The 27,915-nt window shown below is 37.6% G+C and overlaps 3 protein-coding genes across 5 annotated transcripts; 2 read left to right on the top strand and 1 right to left on the bottom strand.

The window, feature by feature from the left end:
• Positions 1-139: 139 nt before the first annotated feature.
• On the bottom strand, positions 140-6,655 carry impa2 (inositol monophosphatase 2). 3 transcript variants are annotated; one of them, XM_044340238.1, is made up of 9 exons: positions 6,586-6,655; positions 6,119-6,232; positions 4,951-5,084; positions 4,054-4,158; positions 3,758-3,803; positions 3,428-3,536; positions 3,147-3,255; positions 2,891-3,042; positions 140-945 (listed from the first exon to the last, which is right to left on the bottom strand). In XM_044340238.1, exons 2-9 carry the CDS (start codon positions 6,179-6,181, stop codon positions 827-829), a joined length of 837 nt encoding a protein of 278 aa, XP_044196173.1. In that variant the 5' UTR covers positions 6,182-6,232; positions 6,586-6,655; the 3' UTR covers positions 140-826. The 3 variants fall into 3 exon arrangements, with proteins under 3 accessions (XP_044196173.1, XP_044196174.1, XP_044196176.1); XM_044340239.1 differs by having other exon boundaries at positions 6,427-6,594; XM_044340241.1 differs by lacking the exon at positions 6,586-6,655 and adding an exon at positions 6,489-6,581.
• Positions 6,656-6,743: 88 nt separating this feature from the next.
• On the top strand, positions 6,744-19,864 carry LOC122972868 (ADP-ribosyl cyclase/cyclic ADP-ribose hydrolase 1-like). The gene is made up of 11 exons (XM_044340237.1): positions 6,744-6,822; positions 12,004-12,299; positions 12,691-12,779; positions 12,932-13,055; positions 15,657-15,783; positions 15,910-16,045; positions 17,502-17,584; positions 17,731-17,804; positions 17,893-17,985; positions 18,367-18,453; positions 18,565-19,864. Exons 2-11 carry the CDS (start codon positions 12,247-12,249, stop codon positions 18,659-18,661), a joined length of 963 nt encoding a protein of 320 aa, XP_044196172.1. The 5' UTR covers positions 6,744-6,822; positions 12,004-12,246; the 3' UTR covers positions 18,662-19,864.
• A 323-nt stretch (positions 19,865-20,187) lies between these two features.
• LOC122972078 (ADP-ribosyl cyclase/cyclic ADP-ribose hydrolase 1-like) lies at positions 20,188-27,876 on the top strand. Its single transcript, XM_044338838.1, has 8 exons — positions 20,188-20,527; positions 21,810-21,936; positions 22,054-22,189; positions 23,683-23,765; positions 25,404-25,477; positions 26,947-27,033; positions 27,163-27,246; positions 27,351-27,876. Exons 1-8 carry the CDS (start codon positions 20,337-20,339, stop codon positions 27,406-27,408), a joined length of 840 nt encoding a protein of 279 aa, XP_044194773.1. The 5' UTR covers positions 20,188-20,336; the 3' UTR covers positions 27,409-27,876.
• Positions 27,877-27,915: the final 39 nt, after the last annotated feature.

Below are 27,915 nucleotides of genomic sequence, written 5' to 3'. Positions count from 1 at the left end.
CACACTCCAGACTTAGTTCTGTTGCCAATGAATGGATTTTATGTACAACATGTGGATGCTTGCCGACATCTGTCCCTGAACTGCTTTAATGACATGAAATCATCCATCGGGGGTGTTTAAGAAAGAGAAGACGAGCAGGGGATGTTCATCGTGCTGTTTATTTTCTGCCTCCATTACATCCTTACACAAAAAAAACACACTTAATACTTAAAAACTTTTGGACGTACGGCACACATTTTTAAGCACAATATTAATTCCTGGACGGAATAGGGAAGCAGTAATACAGTACAGTAGTTACATGTGGAGAGTTTGGTGTATATATTCTTGTATTGTCATAGTGCAAACTAATGATGGCTTTGAAATTCAAGAATTTACTCTTTGTATTAACAAATCTACCAAACAATACATTTAACTAAATACAATAACCTAACAATTAAACATCAAAACCTACATGGAAAAGCAAAATGATTGGTCAAAACCTGAACACTGTTATTCTAAAAGGATGTCGATAGTGCAGTATTGAGGTATTTTATCTGTGAAGTTCCTTGATTGTATCCTGGCTGCATTGTCCACATAAATAAATATAAATATCATTTTTAAAATGGGAGTCCATGACTGAGGATTAAGCGATAAAACAGAATAACAAAACAAGAAGTGTGTAGAAGACGCACTGATATAATTGCTAAACCCACTCAGCTGTTCTTCGGAGGTAAGATTATCATTTTTGTTTCTTAAGGCAAAGACAAAATCCTGACTTGTTAAATACGAGAGTTGTGTGTGTGTGTGTGTGTGAATAACTGTTAATTTGGCAGAGGAGACTGTGGTTCTAGCCATCAGTGTCATCTCTGCCAACCTGAAACTCTGTTATCTCCTTTACAATGCGTTCGGCTATTGCTTTGCTGCTGGCCACGATCAGCCTCCGAGACATCAGATCGAATGGTCCACCTGGATGAAAGAGGAAATAATAAGTAGTGTTGAAATGAAGTTGAACGACACATTTTCATGTTGCACATGCTACATTGATAAACGGGAGGCTGTGGCTCAGAAGGTAGAGCGGGTCGTCCACTAATCGGAGGATCAGTAGTTCGATTCCTGGCTCCTCCAGTCCGCATGTCCAAGTGTCCATGGGCCAACACTGAACTGCAGATTGCTCCTGATGGCTGTGCCAGCACCCTGCATGGTAGCTTGCCGCCATCAGTGTGTGAGTGTGTGAATGGGTGAATGTGGCTTGTATTGTAAAAGCACTTTGAGTGGTCAGAAGACTAGAAAGGCGCTATATAAGTGCAGTCCATTTACCATTTAAGAGACTTGAGAATCATTATTAAGTCGTGCTTAACGTGTCTGTTGAAGTTACCTGAATAACTCAGCTGATGGCCCTAAATGTACTGCTCTCCTACTGGCTTTATGGAATCATTTTGTTGACTATTAGAGATTTGGTACAAGTTCTCTTGATTTCTGATAGAACACACTTTCCCAATTTAAAGTATTGCATTGTTTAATTTGGGTACTTGCATATTGTTTGCTCAACATCTCATAGTAAGCAGGCTTATTTGTAAAAAAAAAAAAAGAGTTTTCACACAGTTAAACCACAGCAAAGATGATGAAACATCTCGTGTGACATTTAGAAAGTTGTTTCACCTCCTTGTTGTCGGTGTGCTACAAAGTCATTGACCTACACCAAAGACTTTTTTCTTGACTAATAAAATGATATTTATTACCTGTCAAAGACAGAATAAAACAGTACTAGTCATTATGGCAACAGTTGAGCACAAACACTTCTGACATTGTCAGAAAGGTGATAATTCTACTTTATGTTTATTATTGAGGTTGTAGTGGGTGGTGCTGGTGCACTGCAGTGCATTATATTGAGTGTGTTACTAATATTTTTTTTCACTCCATTAACATACATGACAATGTCAACAAAAACTGAAAATGTATAAGCTCTGTAAAAGTAGAATTTATGGCAGAACTGTTGTACTGGCTTGCATTAGATTACACAGGTGTTCCTAATAAAGTGCTCGGTGAGTGTACAGTATGTGCCAAGGGAAATTTTCCCCTCTATAAATCTGGTTCATTGTGCTGCCCAATCGATGAAACAAGCAGAATGCTTTCATTTTGAGATGCTTGTGTATACAAGAATGATTGTGCAAAGCTAGTCACTATAGAGGGAAAAAGTTAAGTAATTCACTATAACAGCACATGGATTAACTGATGAATTTGCAAGATCATGGTCCCATTCTCATTTTCAAAACATTTTGATTTTGTTCGTTAACCTCACATGACTCCAATAATCATTGCTATTCATGCTTGCATTGGCTCCACCGCCAACACAGACCCCACAACTGTAGTTTTTAAATATACAGAAAGGGAGGATGTTTGCAGAAATCGAGGGTCTTTTACAGTAAACGCTGCCGTTGACAACAGCACAGGTTGAACTTGATACACACTCGTTGGCAGAGTACAACTTTCTTAGCGTCCTAAATGTCAGACCAGCTGTTGTCATTGGCAGTGTTGCTTAAATTTAACATCGAATTTCTCAAACTCCGCCGCTTCCAGTTTCAAGTACAAAGCCACTAGCTGGTCCGTTTCCTCATCTCATGCTTCATTTGCATTTGTGACCAGATGAAGGATAAAAGCCAATAACAACATGAATTAGTAACAATAAATAATTCATAAACATGAATAACTTCTGTTGTGTTTGCACTACAAGAACAACAGCATATTCGCGTTGCTTTGTTCTGTAATCTCCAACTGCAATCTGTTTTTTTATTGACAAATCAACCACACTGCTGCTGCCTGCTTCCCTCATTTTTATCAAATGACTCAGCAGCCTTTGAAAAGTGTAGCAGAAAGTGGTCTTTGAAGAGCTGCGGTTGTCTCAGTGACTCACCTGAAATATCCATGATAACTCCTCCGGCTTCGGTAACAACCGCTGCCCCTCCAGCCATGTCCCAGCAGTGGATACCCATGTGGTAGTAAGCATCAGCCGATCCGCACGCTACCAGACACATGTTGACAGCTGCACTGCCCGGGGAGCGGATACTAGGGGATAGAAACGGGATGTTTGCTTTGCATTCACCTGCACGTGACATACTCTTATCTTCCAGATGGTTTGTAAAAGTTTAGTATGTGTGAGTGTATATTACCCATGGACGGGGATGCTGAGGATGGCTTTGACGTTGGCCAACATTGTATTAAACCGCTGAGAATCCTTTTTGAAGCCCATTTCTGTCAGCACTAGAGATTGTCTGATATCTAAGATGGAAAATTAAAAGAAAATCACTCAACAAATGACAGCTCACAGTGTGTAATTTACAACTACTGCCTCCTGTAGAGCAGTTATAGAATCTCGCTGTGATGTTGCCTCCACCTAGTGGATTTGTTAAATACTGCAACACCAAAGCTTGAAGTGATGATCAGTATTCACCTTCCTGTCCAGACACCTTGATGGGGACTCCATTGCAAAACGCTCCTTTCCCCTTCCGTGCTGTGTACATCTTGTCCTCGATGCAACTGTAGACGATCCCAAACTCTATCTGAGACCAGAGATGCAGCACAGAAAACAGAGGAGGTTCATGCGGTGTGGGTGGAAGGCTAAAAATAACAGCCGTATAAATAGAGAAAGCTGGTACTTATCAGACGTTCACTGGGTGATTGGGGCAATTACCATGTTAATGATTGTAATAATTAAGACATTACAGTGTCATTTACACGTGGAACATCACAAATTATATGAATCACAAACAATAAAGCCTACCTCTTTCTTCACTGTGAAGCCGATTGAAACAGACACAAATGGGAACCTGTGCAAAAAGATGAAAAAAAAAAATCACAATATAAAGCATTCATTTAATGAACTCCCTTTAGGTTTAAGCTCAGAGGAGTCAGTTTCTATTATCAGTTCAGTTTCATCGAGGTTGTCTAATTATCCCTGATAGAGAGGACATTCCATGGGGGAACCTAATTAAAAGATAAAAACGGTTTAAGAGCGACAAAGATAAAACAAACGCAGGTTTCTCAGTGGTTCATACAGTACTTCAGTGCAAGTAGTACCTGTGAACAAAGTTGGTGGTTCCATCGATAGGGTCGATGATCCATGTGGGATTGTCAGTAAGAACACTGGGGGCGCCTGCTGCTACTGATTCCTCCCCTATGAAGCTTCAAAATCACAAAATAGGAAAAAGACAGAAAAAAATAAGTTATTTTTAGGCTTGATGTGACTGTTACATCAACTGTATAATTAATGACATCATTGCATTTGATGCTCTCAACCTACTATGTTTACGTTCACCTTTTTATTTATAGTTTCCAGTAGTCTGGATGTATAGCCATAGCTACCAAAGGTCATGTTCTCAGTATTTATTTTTATGTGATTTTGGGTGCTCTACATTTTGCAGTTAAACTTGTGGATATTTGACAGGCTCACGCCAGTATTTTAAAACTTTGTATATTTAAATTTGACTACTTTTAGGCCAAGAATTTTATTCCTGATAACGTAGAGAAGGCTTACCAACAGTATTTTGGTCTTCATATTTAGCAGTTAACTGCACAAATAAAAAAAACATATATATATATAGTCTTTATTTTTGGTGTCTAATAATTTCTTGTTTTTTGTGTGAAGGGCAGCTCATGACCTCCATATATCTAAATTCTTGGCTCCAGCTCTGCCTGGAGAAGTGATAGGAGCAAAAGTGTGACCACACTCGATAATACTTCCAATTATAGAAAATGATCATCTACGTTGCAAACAAGACATACAAAATGAAAAGAATCATAAAAATGCATTAAAAACTTAATAAATTTTAAAAACAGCATGACAACAGAAACCAAACTTTAAGCAACCGAGTAAAAATTCATTCATCGTCCCTGATAAAACATTCTTCCATTCATGTGTGATCGAGCAGTCAGTGACTATAACACCTCTCTTGTCCATATTAGCCAGTGAAGTACCTGTGTGTGGGGTACTTTTCCTTGATGGAAGAAATAATGAGCTGTTCCACTTTCTGGTCTGTCTCGGTCACCAGGTCGACTGGTGAGCTCTTCTGCATGACGGCGATGTCCTTCTGGAGCGCCTCGCGGATCATCTGGCAGGAGCACAATGACAAAACCCAGCGAGGGGATTTTTTGGATGACTGACTACATCTGCTACAGTAATTAGCCTAGTATGTTGTGTATTATGGTTTCATATTGTTGGCAATGATGCGTCAGAGATGATTGGGTGTAAGCTTAAAGCTTTAATATATTTTGTCTGTTGTCTTTATAGTGTTTATTACACATTAATGCAACTGTCCTTAGAAATCATGCGCAGTCTGTACAAAGGATAGACAGATTACTCTTAAAACCATAGGAAGAAATGAATTAAAAAAAGTATCTTTATAAAGATTTCTTGAATATGGCTGGATGACAAATTAACTTTCCACACTAACAATGATAACCTTTTAAAGAAAGTAACATATAAATTTGTATTTTTCCTTTTGTTTTAAGAAATGTTTTCCCTTTGTAGCAAGAAACAGTCTTATTCAGTCTATATTTTAATCTGTTCTGAATTATGGTGACAGATGTTGAATCACAAACTCATCATTGTAATTCATACATGTTAACTGGATGGACCTCACTGGGAATACAGAGGATGACTCATATGTGCCTTTTCATCTTTATCACCATTGTTGTTAAACACCCCGCCAGCTCTTTGAAATACTTGCAAACAGCTATTGAACCAGGATAATCTTCATACTACACACCCTCAACCTGGAATAACATAACTTCATATGTAAATACTGTCTTCATACCAGGCATTCAAGCTCTTTTATGCCTCTTTATCCCATGTTAATGTGCTACAATTTATATGTAAATTTCAATGTACTTTTATGTGACTTCTATGGTGCCATTTTGGTCAGGATCTCAACAGAGATATTGTAACTCAAGAGATTTCTTGTTTATATGAGTTAAACAAATAAATCTGAGATAAAACTCACTGATTTATTACTGTATCATGACTAGTTGCTGTACTATAAACAAAGGGTATGCAAAACCTAAGTCATAGCTAATATTGTACAACTTTTCAACCCAGAATAAGGTGATTTCCAGGCCAAAATCCGCTGTTATATGAATTTCTCACCTCCCCAGCCCGTTTGGTGACCTCCACACAGTGGTCCATGCATTCCTGCCAAGGATCACTCATGTTGATATGAAGGAGGAGCAGAAATATTCACAAATACGGACTAGCAGATACCTGTGAGCAAGACACAAGACATTCACAGTAGCATGCTGTTATAAAAGCAGTTGCAGATACAACAACTGGTGAGCTAGTGGCTGGAAAAAACTAGGTCAAATAATTAGGAAGAAAGCATATCTGTTAGATGAGAGTGCGGAAGCCTTGATGCTATTTTCAAAGTGCAAAGCTAAACTAGCCGCTATGCTAATCACCTTTTAAGGGGTAAATGACGAATAAACGAGCGCTGAGCTTAATGACAACAACGGCTACAAACCTACAATGAACTGTTCTGTCAGGCAGCTTTGTATTAACTCTTAATTTACTTCGTATAGAGCTCTTAAACGAATATAAATGAACTAATGCTAACTCACCCCGCCTACACACACTGATTGACTTCTCAGTGTTAACCCTGAGTGGGTGGGACTAAAGGGAACGCTCCCTCTCATTGGTCAATCCATACCACTGGGTCTGAATTCGCCGCTCTGATTGGGTGGGACACTGTCATTTCTTCTTAAAGGAAAGCACTGACAGAAGTGAGAGCATGATGGAAGTTAGTAGAAACAACTATAGAGAAGGAGAGGCCGCAACTATGGATGATTTACTCAAGTGTAAGTTTTTATATCTTCTTAGATTTAATGGGCACTCATAAACATGAGTCTTATAAATCTGTAGGTGCATATCTCACAGCCCAAGTGTCACATTCACGCACTGAATGGCTGCAACTAACGATTATTATCGAGTCATTATCTAGTAATCTGCCGATTATTTTCTCTAATAATCGATTTATCAACCTGTCTATATTATGTCAGAGAATAATGAGAAATGCACATTATAATTCATTCCTATTACACAGAAAAGCACCAAATCACCACAGCTGAGAAGCTGCAACTGGCAATTTTTCTGGCATTTGTGCTCAAAAAATGTCTAAAATGATTTTTCTTTATCAAAAATAGTTGCTGATTAATTTTACATCGATTACTTGACTAATCCTTGCAGCGCTACACACATTAAACCTTTGCCTGTTTCCAAAGTGGACACAAAATTATTTTCCACTCAGATGGGCAAGACAGAACAAACAGGAAAACAGGATTAATCTATTCATGTGAGTATGTACATGTTTACAGGAAGAGAATATGATTTATATAACGATGTGGCTTAGGAGTGATCTGATGTGGGCACTGTTGACGAAAAAGTGCCTCCTTTGTGGACCACAAAGCAGGAACTCTGTCGATTTACAGCATCTCTGACTCACTGGTTCTCATCCACAGAGCTCAAACGTCGATTAATCAACTATTAAATTAATCACCAACTATTTTGATAATGACTCATAATGACTTATCATTATGAGTCATTTTGCAAAAAAACAAACAAAAAAAAGGATAAAATTATCTGGTTCCAGCTTCTTAAATGTCAATATGTTCTGGTTTCTTTAGTCCTCTATGACTAATATCTTCGGGTTGTGGACTGTTGGTTCCGGATAAAAGCTTTGTGAAACAGTGATCAACATTTTTCTCCATTTTGCAGCCTTAAACATTACTATTTTGGTATTGTCAGTATTTGCATGCTTACAGGAGGAAGTAGAGAATATGATTTATATATAAATGTGGCTTAGAAATTATCTGAGGTAGTCCAGCTGTGCTGGAGTTTCCTGTTTTGACTCTAGCTTCTCTTTCTGGAACAATAAATAATATATTGACTTAACAGTGCCTCCTTCTTCAAGGATGGGAACATAACTGGATCACAAGACAGTGAGTCAGTGGCTCTCATCCACACAGCTCAAAACACATTCACTGAGCCTTTTTATGAGGTCACCTGAAAGGTCATAAATGGCTAACATACAGGAATTTGACCGTCAAACCTGTGATCATTTGTTTTTGTATATAATAATAAATATACAAAACCACTTCAGTCCAGGAGGTGGCAGCAGCAACACTGTTGTCTGCATTTCTGTAACATATAAAATCATACACAGATACAGTATGTTGGCAGCCTCTGCAGAGGCCTGGAAGTCAAAAAGTAGCCTGTGTTGTTTTAATGTTCAGTTGAGAATGCAATGTCAAAACATGTTCCCAAATACCTGATATTACTTTATAAGCAGATTCTGCTATGAGATTACTTGTAATTTGTGTATTAAGCCTTTGCATATAATTTAAACACTTCTCAGGTTACCTTTGGTCATTTTTGTCAAGTGAAATACAAGACATTTGCTAGATCCAGCTTCACAAATAGGAGGATTTTTTTATTTTATTTTTCTGCATTTCCTGAATCATTTTGTCACAAGAACACTTTCAGGAGTCATCACATAGGGCTTGGGTAACTTGTGATAGGTACTTGTTATAATTCTTTGTTAGTTGTAGCTATAAACAACGGTATTAAAGGCTTATGGATTACTCTAGGTGTCAGTTTTTTCATTATTGTTGGATAAATAGAGTGCAGTGCAGCACAGTGCAATGCTCATGGCACTTCAGCTCGACACATGTTACACTACCTACAGATTACTCTGTTCATAGTGACTAATTCCCACTTACAGTACAGATTTCACTCTACATCTCCTGGTAGAAACTTACAAATTAAAAACCCCTTGAAATGAGAGTGACACATCGCAAAATAACACCATCCTCAATGACGGGAGAAATTAAGTCAGAGAAAGGGCGGTGAGAATAAATTGTGGTCCCTTGAGCAATCAGTGGAGTGTGTCTGCATACAAATGACTTATGACAGCTTCATCAGGTATAACACATTCTTGTATTAATGTAATCCAACCTGCTTTTATATTTTCACATCCTTCTCATCATGTTTGACCTGATGACTGAAGAGTTATTAGTGCTGTAAGAGTATACTAAATGCTTGACTTTTCCCTATTTGCTGTAATATGAAGAAGAATACCTTTTGGGAGCAGACTTAATTATCAATAGAGAGCACACATTTGGTTTGGAGACTTGATAATCAAATGACGTCTGAGACAACTCTTCGATCAAACATATGCCAATTTGTGTCCTTTCCACCTCCTGACCTCTACTGATCTGACCCCTCCTGACTTGCCCCTGGCAAACCTTGATCTTGTATGTAAATGCCCTCCCCTCCTATCTGTTGTTACCATTTGTTGGTCACCCTCCTGACCTCTACTGATCTGACCCCTCCCGACTTGCCCCTGTAAATGCCTATCTTTGGTTCACCAATTGTTGGTCACTACTTTGATCCTTTCTGTAGCTTTTGTTCACCATTTTGTGCTTTGATCTTTACTGTATAAAGTCTTTCCATTTCTTCTGCTCTGGGTCAGTCTACTATATCAGACCAGCTCTGTGTCAGTATGCTCACCGCATTTCCGGAATGCTATTAAACCACTTCCACCACAGCAAACTTTGAACAAGGACTTGAGTGAATTTTCTTCAACAAATATAACGTGAAATAGTGAAGGGAGTCATTCGCATTGTCACTGGAATGATTTACTCCACTTTATATGTGTGTATAATACAGTACTGTCTATTGTTGAATTAGATTGGTGCATTTGGAAATTACCTTTTGAGACTTGCTTTAGCAGACATGAAATAGTTAAATGTGGCACAAAAGGAAGCAGCATTTAGATAAAGTCAATTTTCCCTTTGTTAAATACACACGTCAAACTTCCTGTAATGGAAAGATGTTGGTTCTACCTCCAAGAAAAACACATATTGTACAATAAAGGGGAATTATTATGATTGCAAGAAAGCCTACATATTTTAGTTTGTCAATACACCGGTGAAGAATGTGTGTGAAAAGAGTGCTTCAAATCTGCTTTCTTGAGCTCTTGTTTTAAGGTCTGAGTAAGATTTAGGCTTTGTCCAACATTTCTCTTTGGCTCCGTTCAGCTACTTAACCTAAGAGAATTTTTTGCCAATAAGCTCGGGCAGCCCTGTGGAGACTCTCTGTCCTCTTGTTCAAACTGCTAAGGATGCAATTAGCTTTAAATACATGAGGGCACAGTCTCATCTATACGCTGTAAGCACTTAATGAGGTGTTCTGGCAACCGTTCAGCATACATTTAATCTAATTCCTCTATATAGAACAATGGTTTTTGCATTATGTGCAGACAATATAATGAGAATCCCAATTAGCCAATCACCACAAAGTATTATGAGAGTCATTTTTTTGTACATTTGATGGCTGAGAGTCTCTCTTGGCTCTTGGACTCTGTACCATCTTCTAGTGATTATTACATATTTAAAAACCAGTGTTAAATGCTGTGCAAGCCCAAGATAGGATTTTGTCGTTAAATCGGTTATTATTCAGCAAGATAATACATTTTAAAAATGCAGGATGTGCCCCCCTCACAGCCACCACTTACACATATGTCTTGTTGCCAACAGTCCTGCCCCTTTTGGCAAACTGTTTATATTTTTAAAACACCAGACGTTAGTGATGAAATGTGTCATTTCCTCGGTTTTTGTGTTTTGTGTTTCCATGGGTTATCGTACTGTATGGGGCATGTGGGCAAATGAATCACCAGACAGCTTCTCCCTTAGGCCGGTCACTGTAATTTTTATTATGTACAAAGTAGATACATAACTCCTCCCAAGTTTACACAAAATTCATTCAGCCGTCTGACACAAAGGAAGAAAATTAGTTAGGAAACAGGAGATATTGTGTGGTCTGCTTCAGTTTCATGGAGGGAACCAAAAGATAAATGAACGTGATAAGTTAAAAGAAGGTATTTAAACACCCTATTATTGACATTTGGTATTACCAATCAGCACAATAACACCCCAACCCAACATCCATACAGATATAAGAGATGCAAATTACTTAAAACGTACACGTCTGTCACACTTGTATGAATTCTAACAATGTTTTTTTCATGTGCTCTTGTATGTTTTGCCAGTAAAACTTTCTACTTCTGAGCATTTCACACAAAATGAATGCTTTACACAATACGTCATAGCAGCTGGCAATAGAGTGAGGTTGCATATCACCTCACATATAAATGAATGGATAGATTTGTATTATGTGGCATGTCAAATGGTGGAAAAAGTAAAGGTATAGAATTATTTGCAGTAAAATTTCAAAAAAATCAAAGTTCATTGATACGTTCAGACCTTTATTTAAGCCTCGGAAATCATTGAGGTTTCTCTCATTTGCGATGATGTAGAGATACATAGTTAAAAAGAAAATACACAGAGTTAAATAGATCAAAAGAGGACAATACTCAGTGAAAACAATCACACACTGAAGTGAAGTGGTTTGAGATCACAGTCTTGAATTGTCCAGGGTTAGCAAGAGTGTCTTGAGGATTTGTTGAAGATAATTCCATGTGTCTAAAGGCAGTTCAGAATAAGCCTGTGGGAAGTATAAGACAGTTTGTAGGGCGAGTTCGGGAGGGTCCTGTGGTCCAATCCAGAATAGATGTTATATAGAGTGGGAAATGTGCCTACTGTAGCAGAACTGTCACATTATTGCACAAACCTGTAAGAAGTAGCAGTTGGTCCTACTTTGCACCTTTAAAAAGGGGAAGATAATATGTAAGAATGCAGACATTTTCATACTACATTCTAATTGTATACAATATACTGTTTTTATGCTGGTAGTATAAGAAATCGATATGCTAAACTGTTTTATACTGACAGGAAATGATAAGATGTTTACACCCATAAATGTCAATCACACTTCAACTGGGTGCCACTGCCAATAAACGAAACAAAGAGATAAAAAAAATCTTCATTGCAGTACTTCAGGTTCATTTATACCCTATTAACAGAGTTCATGTCATAATACAGTGTGTCCAGTTACACAAACAGCAATATTTTCTCCTCCAGACCATGGTTCCACTTCCCAGAGAACAGCGCACACTCTGTGTTGGAAGATTCTTAATGGCACCATAATGGGAGTCATGTGGATCTACTCTCTGCAAAAAGGGGTTTGGAAAAAACCATCTCATCGACCTATGAAGACCAGCCTATCAGGCATGTCAAGCATTAGCCCTGAGAGGAGGACACACATCACATCACACCACAACAGGACTCAATTTGGGGAGAATTTTGACCTGAACTAAGCATCGAATGTCACAACAATGGAGCCATTTCTTGCAGTTTTGCCTTCAGTCTGGAAAATGGTGAGCATATGTTTTCTCACTGAATTACAAAGTTGGGCATGTGTTACAGCATGTGATATTTAATCACTGCATGCACTACTGTAATCTGTCATTGGTAAATATGTTAAAGTGATGCATATCTTTGAGTACCAACTCCCTAAAATGCTTGGAATCGTTGTCTAAACCTCAGCCATCATCATCAGTTCAATCTCCTGCAGTGTATTTGAACATTTGAAAAGCTAAAAAACAAAAAAAACAAATGTGGGAGAAAGTTATGAACATGCAACACGATAATTTGACTTCAGTCTATCACATTGCAGTAAACAAACTGGCCTGGAGTCACAGCTAAAACTGATACAGAATGTTTTGTTTTGCTGTATGAAAGCATACACAAACACACATGTTTTCTTAGGAGCAATGAGGTGGTCCGGGGTCCCCATATCACCATCATGACCAACCCTAAAACATCTGTGTCCTTTGTAATGGTCAGCGTGACAATATGTAAGTAATTCCTCCTGACATAAGCACATTTTTTCTTTCTTTCTTATGTTTTCATTTCTTTTCTTCCTTCTGTCCTTTTTATCTTTTGATGTGCCCCTCCCAAATGTGATAGATAATGTGTTCTTTCTTCTATCTTTGTGTCCGTTTCAAAGGGTTTATTATGCTTCTGCTCTGCCCCAGTCAACTGAGAGCCCAGCTCGGGACAACCCCCAACATAAAACACATTGTGGTTGGAAGGTGTTACAGTTACATGACTCTAGTTAACCCCACTTTAAGGTAATGCACTGTACAATGATTTATAACACATCCAATCTATCATGTTTCTTTCTTTTTTTAGCAAACATCAGATGTGTGCATTCTAGTCACATGATTTGGACTAGAATGGGACTCAATTTACAAATTTGATGATTGCACAACTCAATTTTGACCGTAACACCAATGAGTAGAGCTGCAAGACTTGATTTTGTCCCAAAGCCTAAAGCAGGGGAATTTTGGCTTCATGTAATACAGCATATACAGTATACAGTATTCAGCCCACATAAGGGGCAATAACTCTTGTTTTTTAATGTGTTTAGCTTCGGTAGATAGAAAAAGAAACTGATACAGACATGGTTACTGTGGGATTGATCTGCTTTCTATAAAAAGACATTTCGTGTCCTGGGAAATTCTAGTTTTTGTTTGCATGACTTAATTTATTATTGATAAGTTCAGTCATGTTTTCTTAGTTTTCTTTTGAAAAGAGCTTATATTTCATTTTATGTGTAATTGCAGCACAGTTTTCACTTTTGTTGTGTATCACAAACTCTACAAAGAAGAATTGCTGTCAAGGCTATCCATGTATGATGATTTTAGAAAAATAAACAATTATGTGAGGCCTTTATGGATTAAATTCCAGTAATTTGATGCACTACTAACTATTATCCCGGTGTTTACATTTTGAAATGGCATTGAATTTAGTGGAGAACATCTTATCACTTAATAGTAATAAAATTTATTTATATAGCATTTATCAAAACCTTTACAAGGCCGACATAAAAGGATAAATAAAATGCCAAATACACACACATTCCCACATATATACAGTACTGTGCAAAAGTTTTAAGCACCCCAGACATTTAGATTCTTATCCATTATGCAATACCATCAGGGAGGTGTCTGATTGGTCCCAAATTTATTCATGATATGACAATTACCCCAAGCATACAGCTAGAGTCATAAAGAACTATTTTCAGCAACAAGAAGAATGATGAGTCCTGCAACAGATGGTACTGTTTGGCCCCCACAGAGCCCTGATCTCAACATCATGGAGTCAATCTGGGATTACATGAAGAAGCACCTGAGATGGCCTAAATAATAAATCCACAGAAGAACATTTTTTCTCCAGGGTGGTTACAACAACCTACCTGCAAGTTACTATGAAAAACTGAGTTAAAGTGAACCGAGGAGAACTGCTGCTGTTTTCAAAGCAAAGCGTGCTCTTAGCAAATATTGATTTCATTTAGGTTTCTGCTGTTCATTCAACTTTGTAAGAAGTTAATTTATAAATTAAAACAATTTATAGCACTATTTTTGTAAGCATTCTTACTTTACTTTTAGTGCCTAAAACTTTTGCACAGTACTGTATACATAGATAGATAGATAGATAGATAGATAGATAGATAGATAGATAGATATACCATTAAGAACAAATGTAAAGAAATCAATCACTAAAGGCTATAAGAAAGCCTTACATTAAAAGTGAGTTTTCAGAAGCGATTTTAAAAAAGATACTGAAAGTCTGAGATTCTTGAACGGGTCATTGCGTAATAGTGGTGCCTTGACAGAAAAGGCTCTGTCTCCTTTAGTTCTCGACCTTGCATTAGGCACAGCCAGGAGGCTTTTGCCTGAGGACCTCAAACTGCGTGTAGGTTGACAAGGGGAGAGTAACTCGTAATGAGAAGGATTTTAAAGTCAATTCTAAAAGCAACTGACAGCCAGTGTAAGGACAATGAAAAATGAGTATATGGTCTCTTTTCCTGGTCTGTGTTAGACGTCTGGCTGCTGCATTTTGCACAATTTGTTGTCTGTGAATTGAATTCTGATTTCATGCCAGTTAAGTGGCGATTGCAGTAATCTAATCAGGAGGAAAATGGATTCAGTATCTTTAAAACTCAAAATTGAATGAATTCTGGCAATGTCCCTGAGATGGTAAATAAACATGTTATGTCTTGTTTGAGATATTAAAACCAGTGATGGCTGGTTTTGTGGATGCAGATGGTTAGGACCAATGATAAGAATTTCTGTTTTGTCAGCTGAAGAAAGTTTGTAGACATCCTAGCTTTTATATCTGCCAAACAGTTTCTTAAGGTAGAAATGCTAGTGGGATTGTCAGGCTTCACCGGTATATACATCTGTGTGTCGTCTGCATAAAAGTGGAATGGGATGTGATGCCTGCAAATGATGTAAGCAAGTGGGAGCGCTTATAGTGAGAACAGTGATGGTCCAAGGATGGACCATTGGCACACTCCGAGATTTAAGTACTGTCACCAATATCTGGTTGATAAATAGGAAACTATTTCAAGGCTGTTCCAGATCTGCCATTCCAGTGCTGAAGTCTATTACTTAGTATATTGTGCTCTACCAACATGTGCTCATCCAACAATATGAGGATGGAGGAGTTACCTTTGTCCATAGTGCTTAAAAGATCATTTGTTAACCCAATAAGCGCAGTCTCAGGGCTGTGGTACTAACTAAAACTTCTCATAAATTTGGTTACCTTTCAGGGATTTCAGACTTGTTTAAGCCCTGAAACTTACAGGTGACTTTACACCTAATGACAATACATCAAAAACATTTGGAAAAATTACATTTTTAAGTGTATCCTATTTTTATGTGTAGGTATGACTGTGAGGAGATCTGGAGACAGTTTGAGGAGGCGGTTGTCCATCAGTCTTCTTGTAATGTAACAGTGGAGGATTATCATCAGATGTTTCATGTAATACCACAAACCTGGGTTTGTGATAGGGTGAGCAAGACTGGGATTTTAGCTCCAAAATGTCATATATGTTCATAACTTATACATCATTATAATAGGAAAATCTTTGAGTTAAGCTGCTTTATATTTCCCTTCCTGTCCTTTTCTTCTGTCTAGTTCCTCTTCTGGAGTAAAACAAGGACACTGATGCACAGCTATGCAGCTGTTGTACCTGACTTCTGGACACTGGAGGACACACTGGTTGGCTACATGTTCAACGACCTCATCTGGTGTGGCCAAAAGAAGGACTTAGGTAGATTTTTTCTTGTGTTAACAAGACAGAGACAATAACAATAACTCAAAACTCAAATATAAAGACTGTACTAGTTAAATAAATGCCCCTGAAAAAAGACAGGATAGCAGCAACTCAGTGGTTTCCAACCTCTTTGACTTTTGACCCCTTACAGTAAAATAAAGCAGTGTCTACTTCACAAGTTGCATGATTGGTGAGCAGTTTCTCCAGAGAAAGATGGTCTTCTCGAAACATTTTCACAAGAAAAAAAGCAAACACTAGCGAAAAGTCTGAAAAAAAGAGTAAAGAAATCATGTTGCAGAGCAACAATTTTCTTCTTTCCTGTGAAACTAGTTATCTTACGACTCCATTGGGGTCTTGACTGTCAGGTTGGGAACCACTGTAGTACCTCAGTCATGATGTAAAAATTCCAGTAAACGAATTTTTTATGATCAAATTTTTTGATATGGGGTACCAAAAGGGAAACAACTAAGTACACTTATTTAGATAAAACACAGAAAACTAAACACAAATTAAGTAAAAGAAAATATTAAAATAAGTAAGTTATTTACTATCACTTTCTTATTTTTGGCTGATTTGAAATATAACTAATATCGCCTACTAATGTTAAGCATATGGTTTTTGTTTTCATGCAGAGCATTATTTTTTACTCATTATTATTATTAATCACATAGAGTTCTCTATTAACACTAGGAAGCACTATAAGATACTGAAAGACACAGTACATCACAATCACTATATGTAACATATTATACAAATATTACAGTAGTAATATGTGTAGAGATTTACAGTGTATAGATTTAAAGCTGCTATAATCATTTTAAAATATTAACAATGGATCAAATGATTTTATGTAATGTTAAAGGACTGGTTCCCTTTAGCTCTCTGGAGCTTTTTAATGTCTTTCAGCTCATTGATATTGTTTTACAGCTTGCACCTTTACTGTTTTGGTTTACTCTCACTGCTCTCATCAGCATCATTTCCAGCTGCAACAGGTCACTGTTCTCAGCAAAAAAGCCCTAAAAACCCACTGTACATGGATCATTTCCTTCAGGAGACAGTGGAGACCAATAATAGAGCCAAAAGGAGAATGAATATTGGACTTAACATTTGTCAGGTTGCCAGAAACATGATTCCAAATGAATGATAATGTTGCTGCGTATCTGCTGGATGAGTAAATATGCACGTGTTTGCTATTGAGTTTGAGAGTGCTGTGTTTACAGCTCGTTTCTGTTGCTCCCAAAAAGAAGATCACTTGGTAGCACCGGGATTTAAATGAGACATCATGTTCACGCAGCTGTGCTCCCAAATGTCTTATAGTTCCTTTGGCATTAAGTAATATATGTAGTGAGTGATGAACCTACCAGCTGCAGGTCCTTGCACATGTTTTTTTCACTATTCACTCATGTTTAATAATTGCTTCTTTTAACTGACAGTTGTGAATTTTGACACACAGGTTTTGATTTCAGCTCTTGTCCAGAGTGGTCAGCATGCAGAAATCATCCAGTGTATTCCTTGTGGAGGCAAGCCTCACAAAATGTGAGTTTATTGTCCAAACTGCAGAATAGTGTCAGCACCATTCTCCAGCATCCACACACCTTTGTTCATCATTTATATGCAACATACCATACTAAAATCAGCTCTGGGATATTGCTCCCATGTTACTTTCTTCATCCATTTGTTAGTTTGCGGAGATGGCATGTGGCAACGTCACTGTATTACTAAACGGGTCTATTGACAACGCCTTCAATAGGAAAAGGTAAAAAAGGAAAAAGAATTAAGTATTTTGGCATTAGTGTTTGTTTGCGTATTGTTTGTGTAATATAATCTTCTTTTATATCTTACAGCATGTTTGGAAGCGTTGAACTGGACTGTCTGAATCCAAAAAGGGTGAATTATGTCAACATAAAGGTGGTGACAAATCTAGAGGGACCCTTTATGTGAGGATAAAATCAGCACATATTTTGCATTACATGAAAATGTTGGATTTCTTCTAAGAACTATCATATAAAATTGTGTCATTCACTTAAGCCTTACAGATCAGCATTAGTAACAACTTTTGGGTTGCAAGGTTGTGAAAAATTTTCTCTAACGCAACAATTCCCAACTTGGGGGTCAACACCCCCAAATGTGAGGGGTCATGAGATGATTAACAGGATAGGACAACAGATATTTATATATAAATTTTATTTTTATTTTTTTTAAACAAAATTGTTTTTTGTGAATTACTGTGTAATTTTATCTCATCAAACCTCTAAAAGGTATTCAAATAAAACAAGGTAAATAAATCCTAAAAGGTACTTGTTTTCCCTCTGCTACAGAGAATCATGTAGACAAGGATCCATTGTAGACTTGATCCAAATCCTCCAGTCCAGAGGTTTCCGCTGGACCTGCACAGACAACGACCAGTAAGTGACATGTTACATAAATAGATAGATTTATCCAGATGGTGTTTACGACATGATAATGAACATCTGATGTAAGTACTCTGGAGTAACAGAAATGATTTTTGTCCACAGGACCTTGACGATCCTTCAGTGTGTCCAGAACCCCAAACACTCCTCCTGCCAGACATTTGCAAACAGCCTGTTTCACAGAAAGATCACATTCAACTGAGTGCCCTACGTCTGATATTGTTATTTTTTAGTCTTTAACGATTTTATTTTAACATGGTTTTTAATGTAAATAAAGGTATAATCTGATATGAAACAGACTGTTAACGCTGTCATTTTTAGAGGAACATTGGAAACTGATAAAATGAGTGCATTTTTTATACGCCACTTTTTTTTAATTGATCCCATTTCATTAGCAGATTAAGTAGACATACAGAGCCTCTTAGAGTGCAGTTGGTCTGTTTTCTGAAGCCAAAAGCTCAGCAAAGCAAAATATCAGGCTTTAACAGAGGTTCCTGCCATGAAAAAAATCTAGTATTTCAGTTTTGTGCTTAAATTACCACCCAACAAATCTGGGGGCAGTTATACTAGCGTTGAACAAAACTGTTCACGTTTCACAGAGTTGGATGAACTGGGGTTAATTGGGGGTCACCAGTTGATTTTTTTTTTATCTGAAGCACTGTAGCAGGTTGTTGCTGTTGTGTTAAGTCCAAAGGTTAAAATGTTATTGCCCTTGTGTAATATTTTAAACAGTTTGAAATCAGATATCTGTGTTTGTTTGGCTTCATTTCACAATTGGAATAATAACATTTCTTCACATGTTGGTTCCCTGGCAAACATTTACTTTAAAGCGCTCAGATTTCATGAATATAGCTGTAAAACATCCATACTGGTATAGCAAGAGCAAGAAACATCCACCAAAATGATACCTGAGTCATTGTGTCGTTAAGTCATTATATGTCCCGTAAAACAGGTTCACTGGAAAGTCAACCTTTACTTTTGATCCTCCTCACCAGACTCAACGACCTGCGGCATTTCTCATCATAAATGAACTACTCAGATTGTAGCCTCTAACTATCTTTCAACATAAATGAATTTCACACAGCTACCGTAACGGTTCCCTGGTTTAAATATTTATTATTAATTTATTTGCCTTCTGGCATAGAAAAAAGAGCCAATTTGAAAGCACAAAGTCGAGAGAAAGGCAAACATTAGTGAATGGAAGGAAAGAAATGTACTTTTATGCTTTCTGAATGACGTCCATACTGAAGTTCAGTTCAGCCAGACAGGATACACTTAACTCACCAGTGCTTCTTTTATCTTGGAATTTGGATTTTTAGCAATCTGGAGAGAGCAATTAAGTTTGACTTTAACTGTATTATAAATTTATGTAGTATTTTTTCCATGCACCTGCTTTTTATTCTTTTGTTCCTGTGTGTATTGATGGTTTATAGGGAAATAAAATTTACAGAAAATATAACTGAACAATCTGAATAAATGAAATATGAATAGTACAATTATTCCAGTTGTTTTTAGTTTCTTTTGGGGGGGGGGGTGCAATGGTTGCAATGGGGTTGGAGACTCAGAATTTCGCTTGACTTCAGTATTCTGGATATGGTCCTTCTCTCTGCTTGTACCAAACTATTGCAGCTAATTTCAAGTGACTTAATTGAAAGTTAGATTTACTAGTTATTTTTCTCCTGACAGCAATTCGATTCCTGATTGGAGCGGAGCGTAGCCACGAGCCAGTGCACGCGCGCGCACGCTTGTTGTCCCCTCCATAAATAGTTCAGTCCGTCTCAGCGCGAGCAACGCTCTGAACAAACAACTGTCCGACAGCCAAAGTTTCCCGAAGTTTTTCTTATTATTACTAGTAATATTTTAATAACTTCTAATAAATGGAGGGTGAATGCCGTCGAGGGAAGGAGAAGAAGCGGAGGAGACGCTGCATTATTTTTTGTGTTGTCGCTGTCTTGCTTGTGTTTATTATCTTGGCCGTAGTGTTGGGACTGACGCTGCGTGGCAAAACACTTCACACTTCAGACACATTTCAGGGAACATTTATTGCCAGGTGTGAAAAGTTCTCCGGGTAAGTGCTGTGCATATTTAAAAGCTTATCCAGGTCTAAACTTTACTTTCTTACATAACCTGCAGGGATACTATGATACTTGACTATGCCCGGTTGTGCCGGCCGGCTGGCGCCTGTCTGTTTACGTGTTCCTCCTCCGGTTATTGATTAATGACTCCACATTGCCGGTGTCTTACCGTACCCTGTACTCAAACAGGTGAAAAGTCTCATTGAGATTAAAATCTCTTTTTCACGTGTGACCTGGAAAAGAGAGCACCATAAACACTGTTACAACATGAACAACAAAAACATACGAATACAAGTGTTTTGTATGTAACACAGTGGCTCTCAAACTTTATCAAGCCAAGGACCCCCTAAATCAGTTTAGGGGGTCCTTGGCACTAATCAGACCACGGACCCCCATCTGATAACATTTTTGCTTTTAGATGCTTTATTACAGAAAGTGTATGAAACCATGACCCAAATAGTCACACATTCTGTCACTGTGTTACTTATGGATGGAATTACAATGAAAATAAATGATTCCCCTTTTTGCTGGGGTCCCCCTGGAACCTTCTCAAGGACCCCTAGGGGTCCCCAGACCCCACTTTAAGAACCACTGCTGTAATAGACTGTGTGACGACCTGTGCAGGCCTCTCACCCAATAGGCCTATGAGCGGGTATAGAAATATGGATGGATGGTATGTTAACATCAGTGGAACAAACATAGATGTCGAAGTTGTGATTTGATGAATGAGAGTTATTAGAGTGAATGTGGGAGCAATTTTGGCAGGTACCAATTACTCACTTGTCTTTGAGAAAGTATTCTAATAAGAGCTACTATATAGAAAGCTTCAGGGAATCAGTCAGCAATAAAAAAAATATCCAGATAATAAATCTGATGTTAAAGTTGGAGTTTAGTTTAAGATTATGGTACTCCAGTCAGTGTTTAACTGACCAGCCTCCTCTCAGCAGGTGTCAAATGGACATACATGTCATTATAATACAGTTTCTGTATTATCTGAAGCACGTTTTTCAACAGTATGCATTGTAATAAAGCCATTCTAACTGATAATATGCACTGTACATACTGCGTAGGATGCTTCTCAGCCATAACACTGTATTCTTTTGTGTAGTACTTTCTTTACACTTAACGGAGGGAGGAAATTTGTAGGTCAATAGTAAGTAAAGTAGAGCATGTTGGGCATGAATTGTTCACATCTATTCTAAAAACAAGTACTAAAATTGCTGCAGTTTGCATCAAAATGAGGCTGATCCACCTCCACTATCATTTATTTTTCAGATACGACTGTCAAAAGATATGGGGAGTATTTCAGCAGGCCTATGTAGGACGGGACCCTTGTAATGTACCAGTGGAAGAATATAACCCTCTCATTGATGCAGCCCCCTTCAAACCTGCATGCAACAGAGTAAACATCATTCATCACAGGACTGTCTGTGCGACAGGTGCTCATTATCCAGACATAATCTTTTAGTAACTCAGATTGATACGTTTAACGATGTGATATCAACTGTCTTTGGGATAGATGATGTTCTGGAGCAAAACAAAGGACGTCGTCCACGATTTCACTGAGAAGAGAGATTGTTTTGGGACTCTGGAGGAAACTCTGTTGGGATCTGTGCTGGATGGTCTGACCTGGTGTGGAAAGGAGGGCAGCAGCGGTAAGACTCTTCAGATACTGTGCAATTGACAACCTCATAATTGGGCCGAGTTTAGTCTATTTACTTGCAAAATGTAGCGAGGTAGATCAGTAAAATGAACAAAAATGAAGAGTAGTTGCAGTTATTGAACTCTATATGTAAAGTTGTACAAGTTGACATCATGCAAAAGACCGTAAATGCTCTTTGTGTGTGTTGCATGCGTCTGTAACATGATAGCATGGTAATAAACACCATTCCAGTCATAATTGTTGATACTTTTAGTTTTTTATTATCCAATATCACATTGGCTCAGTGGGTTTTACAGCCTTACAACAGTTTTCAACCAAGCCCAAGATCTCTGAGAAGACAAGGAAAAACTTCTTAAATAACCTACCACATGAGGAAGGAAGTTAAACCTGTAGAGAGGAAACTCAAAAACCTGAACAACTAGCTGTGAAAAGTTAGCTTTCTATCATTTTAAGACAGCCAAATAAAGATTTCTATATCAGGGGAAGGTATGATGCAATTTTCTTGTGTTGGTATCAAGAGTGTCCTCACCTTTACAGTAATTGTGTGGTAAGACTGAAAAGTATTAGCCAGGTTCTGTGACGGCACTCATCCAGAAGCTGATGGCCTTTTGAAAGGAATAGTTGGACATTTTGGGAAATGTAATTATTTGGTTTCTTGCTGAGAGTTCGATGAGAAGATCAATGGCACTTTAATGTCTGTATATTCAGTAGGGAAGCTACCAGAAGTAGCCAGTTAGCTTAGCTTAGCATAAAGACTGAAAACAGGGGAAACAGGTTACTTGGCAACCTCCCAATGACAACAAGACTCCAGGATATTACTGCACCCCCAAGAAATAGTCTCAACATGTTTTTTTTTTTTTTTACAAAGTAAACAAATGAGATACATAACATAAGATTAACATAATATTTAATTGCCCTTTTATTGCCGGATCCAGGTCAGCTGTTTATACTTGTATTCAGTCTATATGCAAAGCTAAGCTAAACAGCTGCTGGCTGTGGCTTCATATTTACAAGGGAAATATCTGGCTGTTTAACTGCTATAAATGCTCGACTGTGGTCACCAGCTAGTCACTAAGTCTGTCTATCTGTCGTTTGGTGCTGAGCAGGTAATGTAAAGCGGGTTTTTAAAGCTTTTTCTCTGAAAACAGCTGCCTGCTGTGGCTGAAAACGACACTATGAGCTAAACCATGAGCCGAAACTCACTGTAAAGCTCTGCAAAGTCGAGAGGAGCTGCAGATTTGGATGATAATTCTCTGTAGGTTGATCACTACGAGCCACGCCTCTTACATTGTCACATTGTTTTCACTTACATACAGTATCAATATAAAAATATAGGTTATAACCCATTTAACCCCTAAAGCAGCAGAGATGTTCAGGTTATGTCATGTTAACATGTACACAAGGGTACACATAATAGTTGGCTTATCTTTGTGGGGATGCTTATTTCCATTATTTATTATTCTGTTTGTGTGTGTGTTGTTCTAGAAACATTCACTACTGGCTGCCCAAGATGGACAGACTGTGAAAACAACCCTGTTCGCTCATTTTGGAACAGAGCCTCAGCTGGAGTAAGCTCTCAACAGGAATTCACTAGTTTTGCTCACAAATACAACAGTTTTGGGTTCATGCAATGTGTCGATATAATATCTCTATATAATATATTCAACATATCGAACATAAGGTGAAGCAAATCTCTCCTGAACATAAATGATTATGATGGAGCGGAGCAAGACAAAGGTCACCCTGGCTGGTTCTTTTATCAATGAGGCTTTGTGTCGGTCTCCATGGAGCCACACTGCATAGTTGTCTCCTGAGCAGCAGCGGCCCACTCATTCAGAGGAGCCCTCACAGTTTCACATTAGCTGCTGCTTTAGGGAAGTACAGCTGCTACATGGTGGGGAATAAACTGATGGGGCAAATCTGACCTTACATCACTTTAGAAAGTTTAAATGATCAAAGGTGTTGCCTCAATTGCGCAAGAAGACAAAAAGTGCAGAAGTGTGTTTTTTTGTGCAGAGTGCAAGATGTGCAGCAGCTCACAGATTCGTAATAATAATAATAATAATAATAATAATAATAATAATAATAATAATAATAATACATTTTAATGAAAGAAAAAATAGTCAAACATGACATTCAGTGCTTCAATAGACACAGCATATCTATAAAAATATAAACTGATGTAACTTCAAACTGAAAAACATTGGTTCAATAGGTTTGAGTCTGATGCACCTGTAACTACACCTGACAGTGATGTCAGGTTGTAGGTTTCTACATTCCTGCAGAAAAATGACAAATTCAACCACTAGAGGTCAGCAAAAACAAGATTTTGAGCTGTTGATAAGTTACTCTTGCAAGTCAGTTGCTGCTGGCCTTTGTCCAGCACTAGTTAACTGCTGCCTTACCAGTGGTTCCACTTGTCAACTACTCAACTAGTCAGTGAAGACAGTGGAAAGGCTTAAAGGTGTATCATACTTGCAATGTGTTCCTGTGCACCTACTCATTGTTCTCTTTCTGCAATATTTCATTGTGTGGAAAGTCTGTAAATCAACCTGGTTGTTTTACAAACTACCATCAGTGTGAGTGACTTTTATGTTGGCAGTATTTTTTTATGCACCACCTGTTTATTTAATCCTATTTATTATCCTGCTTTACTGCTGGAATTCTTCGTCTACTCTAAGTTAAATTATTTCCTATACCTGCATTGAAAAAGTGATCACTAAATTTTGACAATAAACTATGTATTTTGGTAAATGTGACCATTTTATCAACATTTTATTGAAGGTCACACCTCCTGAGAAAAACATACATTATGCCCTTCATAAAATAAAGTATTTTTTCCATAAAGGGAATCCAGATACACCCCATATTTTAGTGTAACATTCATATTTATTGTTTTGCATTATTCAATGTGTGCTTGTTCCGTTGTTAAGGATGCTTCTAATGGGTTTTGTAACAACTGCCTCCTGTGTAAAAACAGATTATTTCTCTACTTTTAAGAAGCAGACAACTGGAAAACTGAATAGATATATCCAATTCATTACATTTTATGGGTACAGATGCACTGTTTGTATTACAAATGATCTACATCGTAGGAGAAAAAAACTGTCTGACAATCTTTAAAATGCCATCAAAATCTTTCTATTTTTTTAGCAAGCTGTTGTGGATCTGCTCTCAACAGTTGACATTATCTTTCATGTCTGTAGTTTGCAGATGCTGCCTGTGGTGATGTCACAGCGATGCTAAATGGATCCATCCCAACACCTTTCAGTCCTGCGAGGTCAGTAGCTCTGCACTTCTCATACTGACAGTTTAATGACTCTAGTGATGGTAGTAGGAAAAATAAACGTCCATTTTCTTTCATTTTGGCGACTGTGACTATGGCACTAAAGATGTGGTTAAAGCAATATTCAAGTCTGGCACAGAAGTAGCAATTCAGTCAGATCCTAATACTATAAAAGCACAACACTCTAGACCAAGCCATGGAACGACAATGTCTGTAGACTAACTACTAGGTAGGTTATTGTAAATATTCACATTGCCAGCAGAGAAAATTCTATGATCTCTCTCTGCACAACATGAAACAGGTGTCTTACCTGTTGAATAAAAGAATAAGCCATTCCTTACTTCCTACTTACTGCAATGCTTATCCTATTCCTCTTTGGTTAGCAGACTTTAAGCATGGCTAGTTCTTCTAAGCCTGATGGATGAGATTGCTGTCAGTTTCTCACTGTTGCTGTGAATCAAACAGTAAAGCTGTTCTATTGCTATCCCTGCCACCTAACAGACATCATTTCTGCAAATTTTACAGTCTTGTGACATTTATCTGGTCTCTGCAGGAACGAGACACTTGCACCAAAACTGCAAAGTGTATTGAATTGTGCTATTTTTTGCTGTACAGCTAAGATTAAGAACTTGAAAATAAGTACATTGTAGGTTTACATGTTTTAAGTAACTGCTGTTAACATGTCAAACCCAGGTGTCCTCACAACTGTTTTAATTCTCACTTTCAGATGCTCATTCATCCAAAATTTTATTTGCAGTCTCACCTATTCACCAGCTTGTATTTGTATTCTTATAAAAACCATTTTTATAGGTTACACACAGTGTGGTATCAGTGGTTTTTGGTAGAGAGCAACAATCTAGCATCAAATCCCCCTTAAATCACCATGTTTCTGCTCTAAATAATCTTGAAGTGTGAGGATTATTTTCCTAATTTCCCTTTAAAATAACACGAGGAGAAAAAGAAATCATTGAGGCATTCCTCAGCATGAGAACAAAGATTACCTCCTTTAATTGGCACTTCATGAGCAATTTGGAAGAGAGTGTTGTGCACTGCTGAATACAAACAAGGGTAAACTGAAATGAACTGAACGTAGAATTAGTTAAGGAATACTTAGAGTTGTGATTGGTGTCTGTGGTTTTGATATGTTTTACAGTGATTTTATGTCCAATAATTCGACCTTTTCAGTAAAATAAATAGTCATATTGTTGAGAATTAGGTACAAGAAACATCTGTAAGTTCTTTTGTATCACTTCCTGTGTATTAGATAAATAAATTACATTGTATATTATTACATTATACTGTAAATATACTGAATTTATGAATCCAGCTTTCAAAGTAAAGGAGATTTTAAAATGATAGGTTATGACATGACTTGCGAACTTAAAGAATGTGATACAGTGAACATTTAATCCCCTGTTGACTTGATATCCCTCTAAACTGTGCTCTTTTATTTTTACTGTCAGTATTTTTGGCAGCATCGAGGTGAAGAGATTCAACTCCACCAGAGTGAAGAGCCTGAATATCGTTCTGGTCACACAAGATAATGATGTGTACGTTTTTTGGTTTTTTTTGGGGGGGGGGGGGGGGGGGGGGGGTAAAACACAGAAAGACTAATTTAAAAATATTATCGCTGATAATGAAGTCCTTTTCTGTATCCTTTATTCATTTTTCCTCTTTAGGACAAACTGTACAAATCCATCTTTAAATGACTTGCAGAAAGAGCTGGACACAGGAATTAAATACAATTGCAAGGAAGTAGCGATGTAAGTACAGCGTGTGTGTGTGTGAGAGAGAGAGAGCTGATCACATGTATGTTTTTTCTCTTCACACAGTAGATTAACTGCTCTGTAACACACCTCTCGTGCAGATCTCAGATCCAGGAGTGTAGCTCCCATCCAGAGAAACCCTGTGGAGCCTGCTGGTGAAGATGTGTCAGATTATACCATCAGACAACAATAACCAGCCATAAAAACAAACAAACAAACAATAAAAAAAAAGTCTTAATTTCAATTTCAACAATGTGCCATCATAATGTGAGTCTTTTTGTACATGTGGACCAGTTTGACTTAATGTGAAATGTATCTTTTTACACAGATTTCATGGATATATTTACATTATCACAATGCATCTTTTTAGTGTTTTTAAGTGAAAAGGTTGTGAGTCTGATGGGGGATTTTTTTTTTACCAAGTCTTAAAGAGTTGTGGTAAATTGTCATGTGCTGTACTGTAGAGTAAGATGCTGCTATCTTATTATGCACAAATGATAATAATACATTTTCAGCATTAATTTCCATGAATACCAGGAGATTTCATTGTATTACTCATGAGAAACTGAATAGTTTTTGAATTTCAATACATTTGAATTAAAAAGGTGTTTTTTTTTTTCCCTTCTACCTTGTGTCTCCATTTCTTTTAAGCCAAACACATCATTT

Source organism: Thunnus albacares, chromosome 21, assembly GCF_914725855.1.
Source record: "Thunnus albacares chromosome 21, fThuAlb1.1, whole genome shotgun sequence".
Taxonomy (NCBI): Eukaryota; Metazoa; Chordata; class Actinopteri; order Scombriformes; family Scombridae; genus Thunnus; species Thunnus albacares.
The sequence above is the reverse complement of the archived record's forward strand: the minus strand, read 5'-3'. Positions and strand labels throughout refer to the sequence as shown.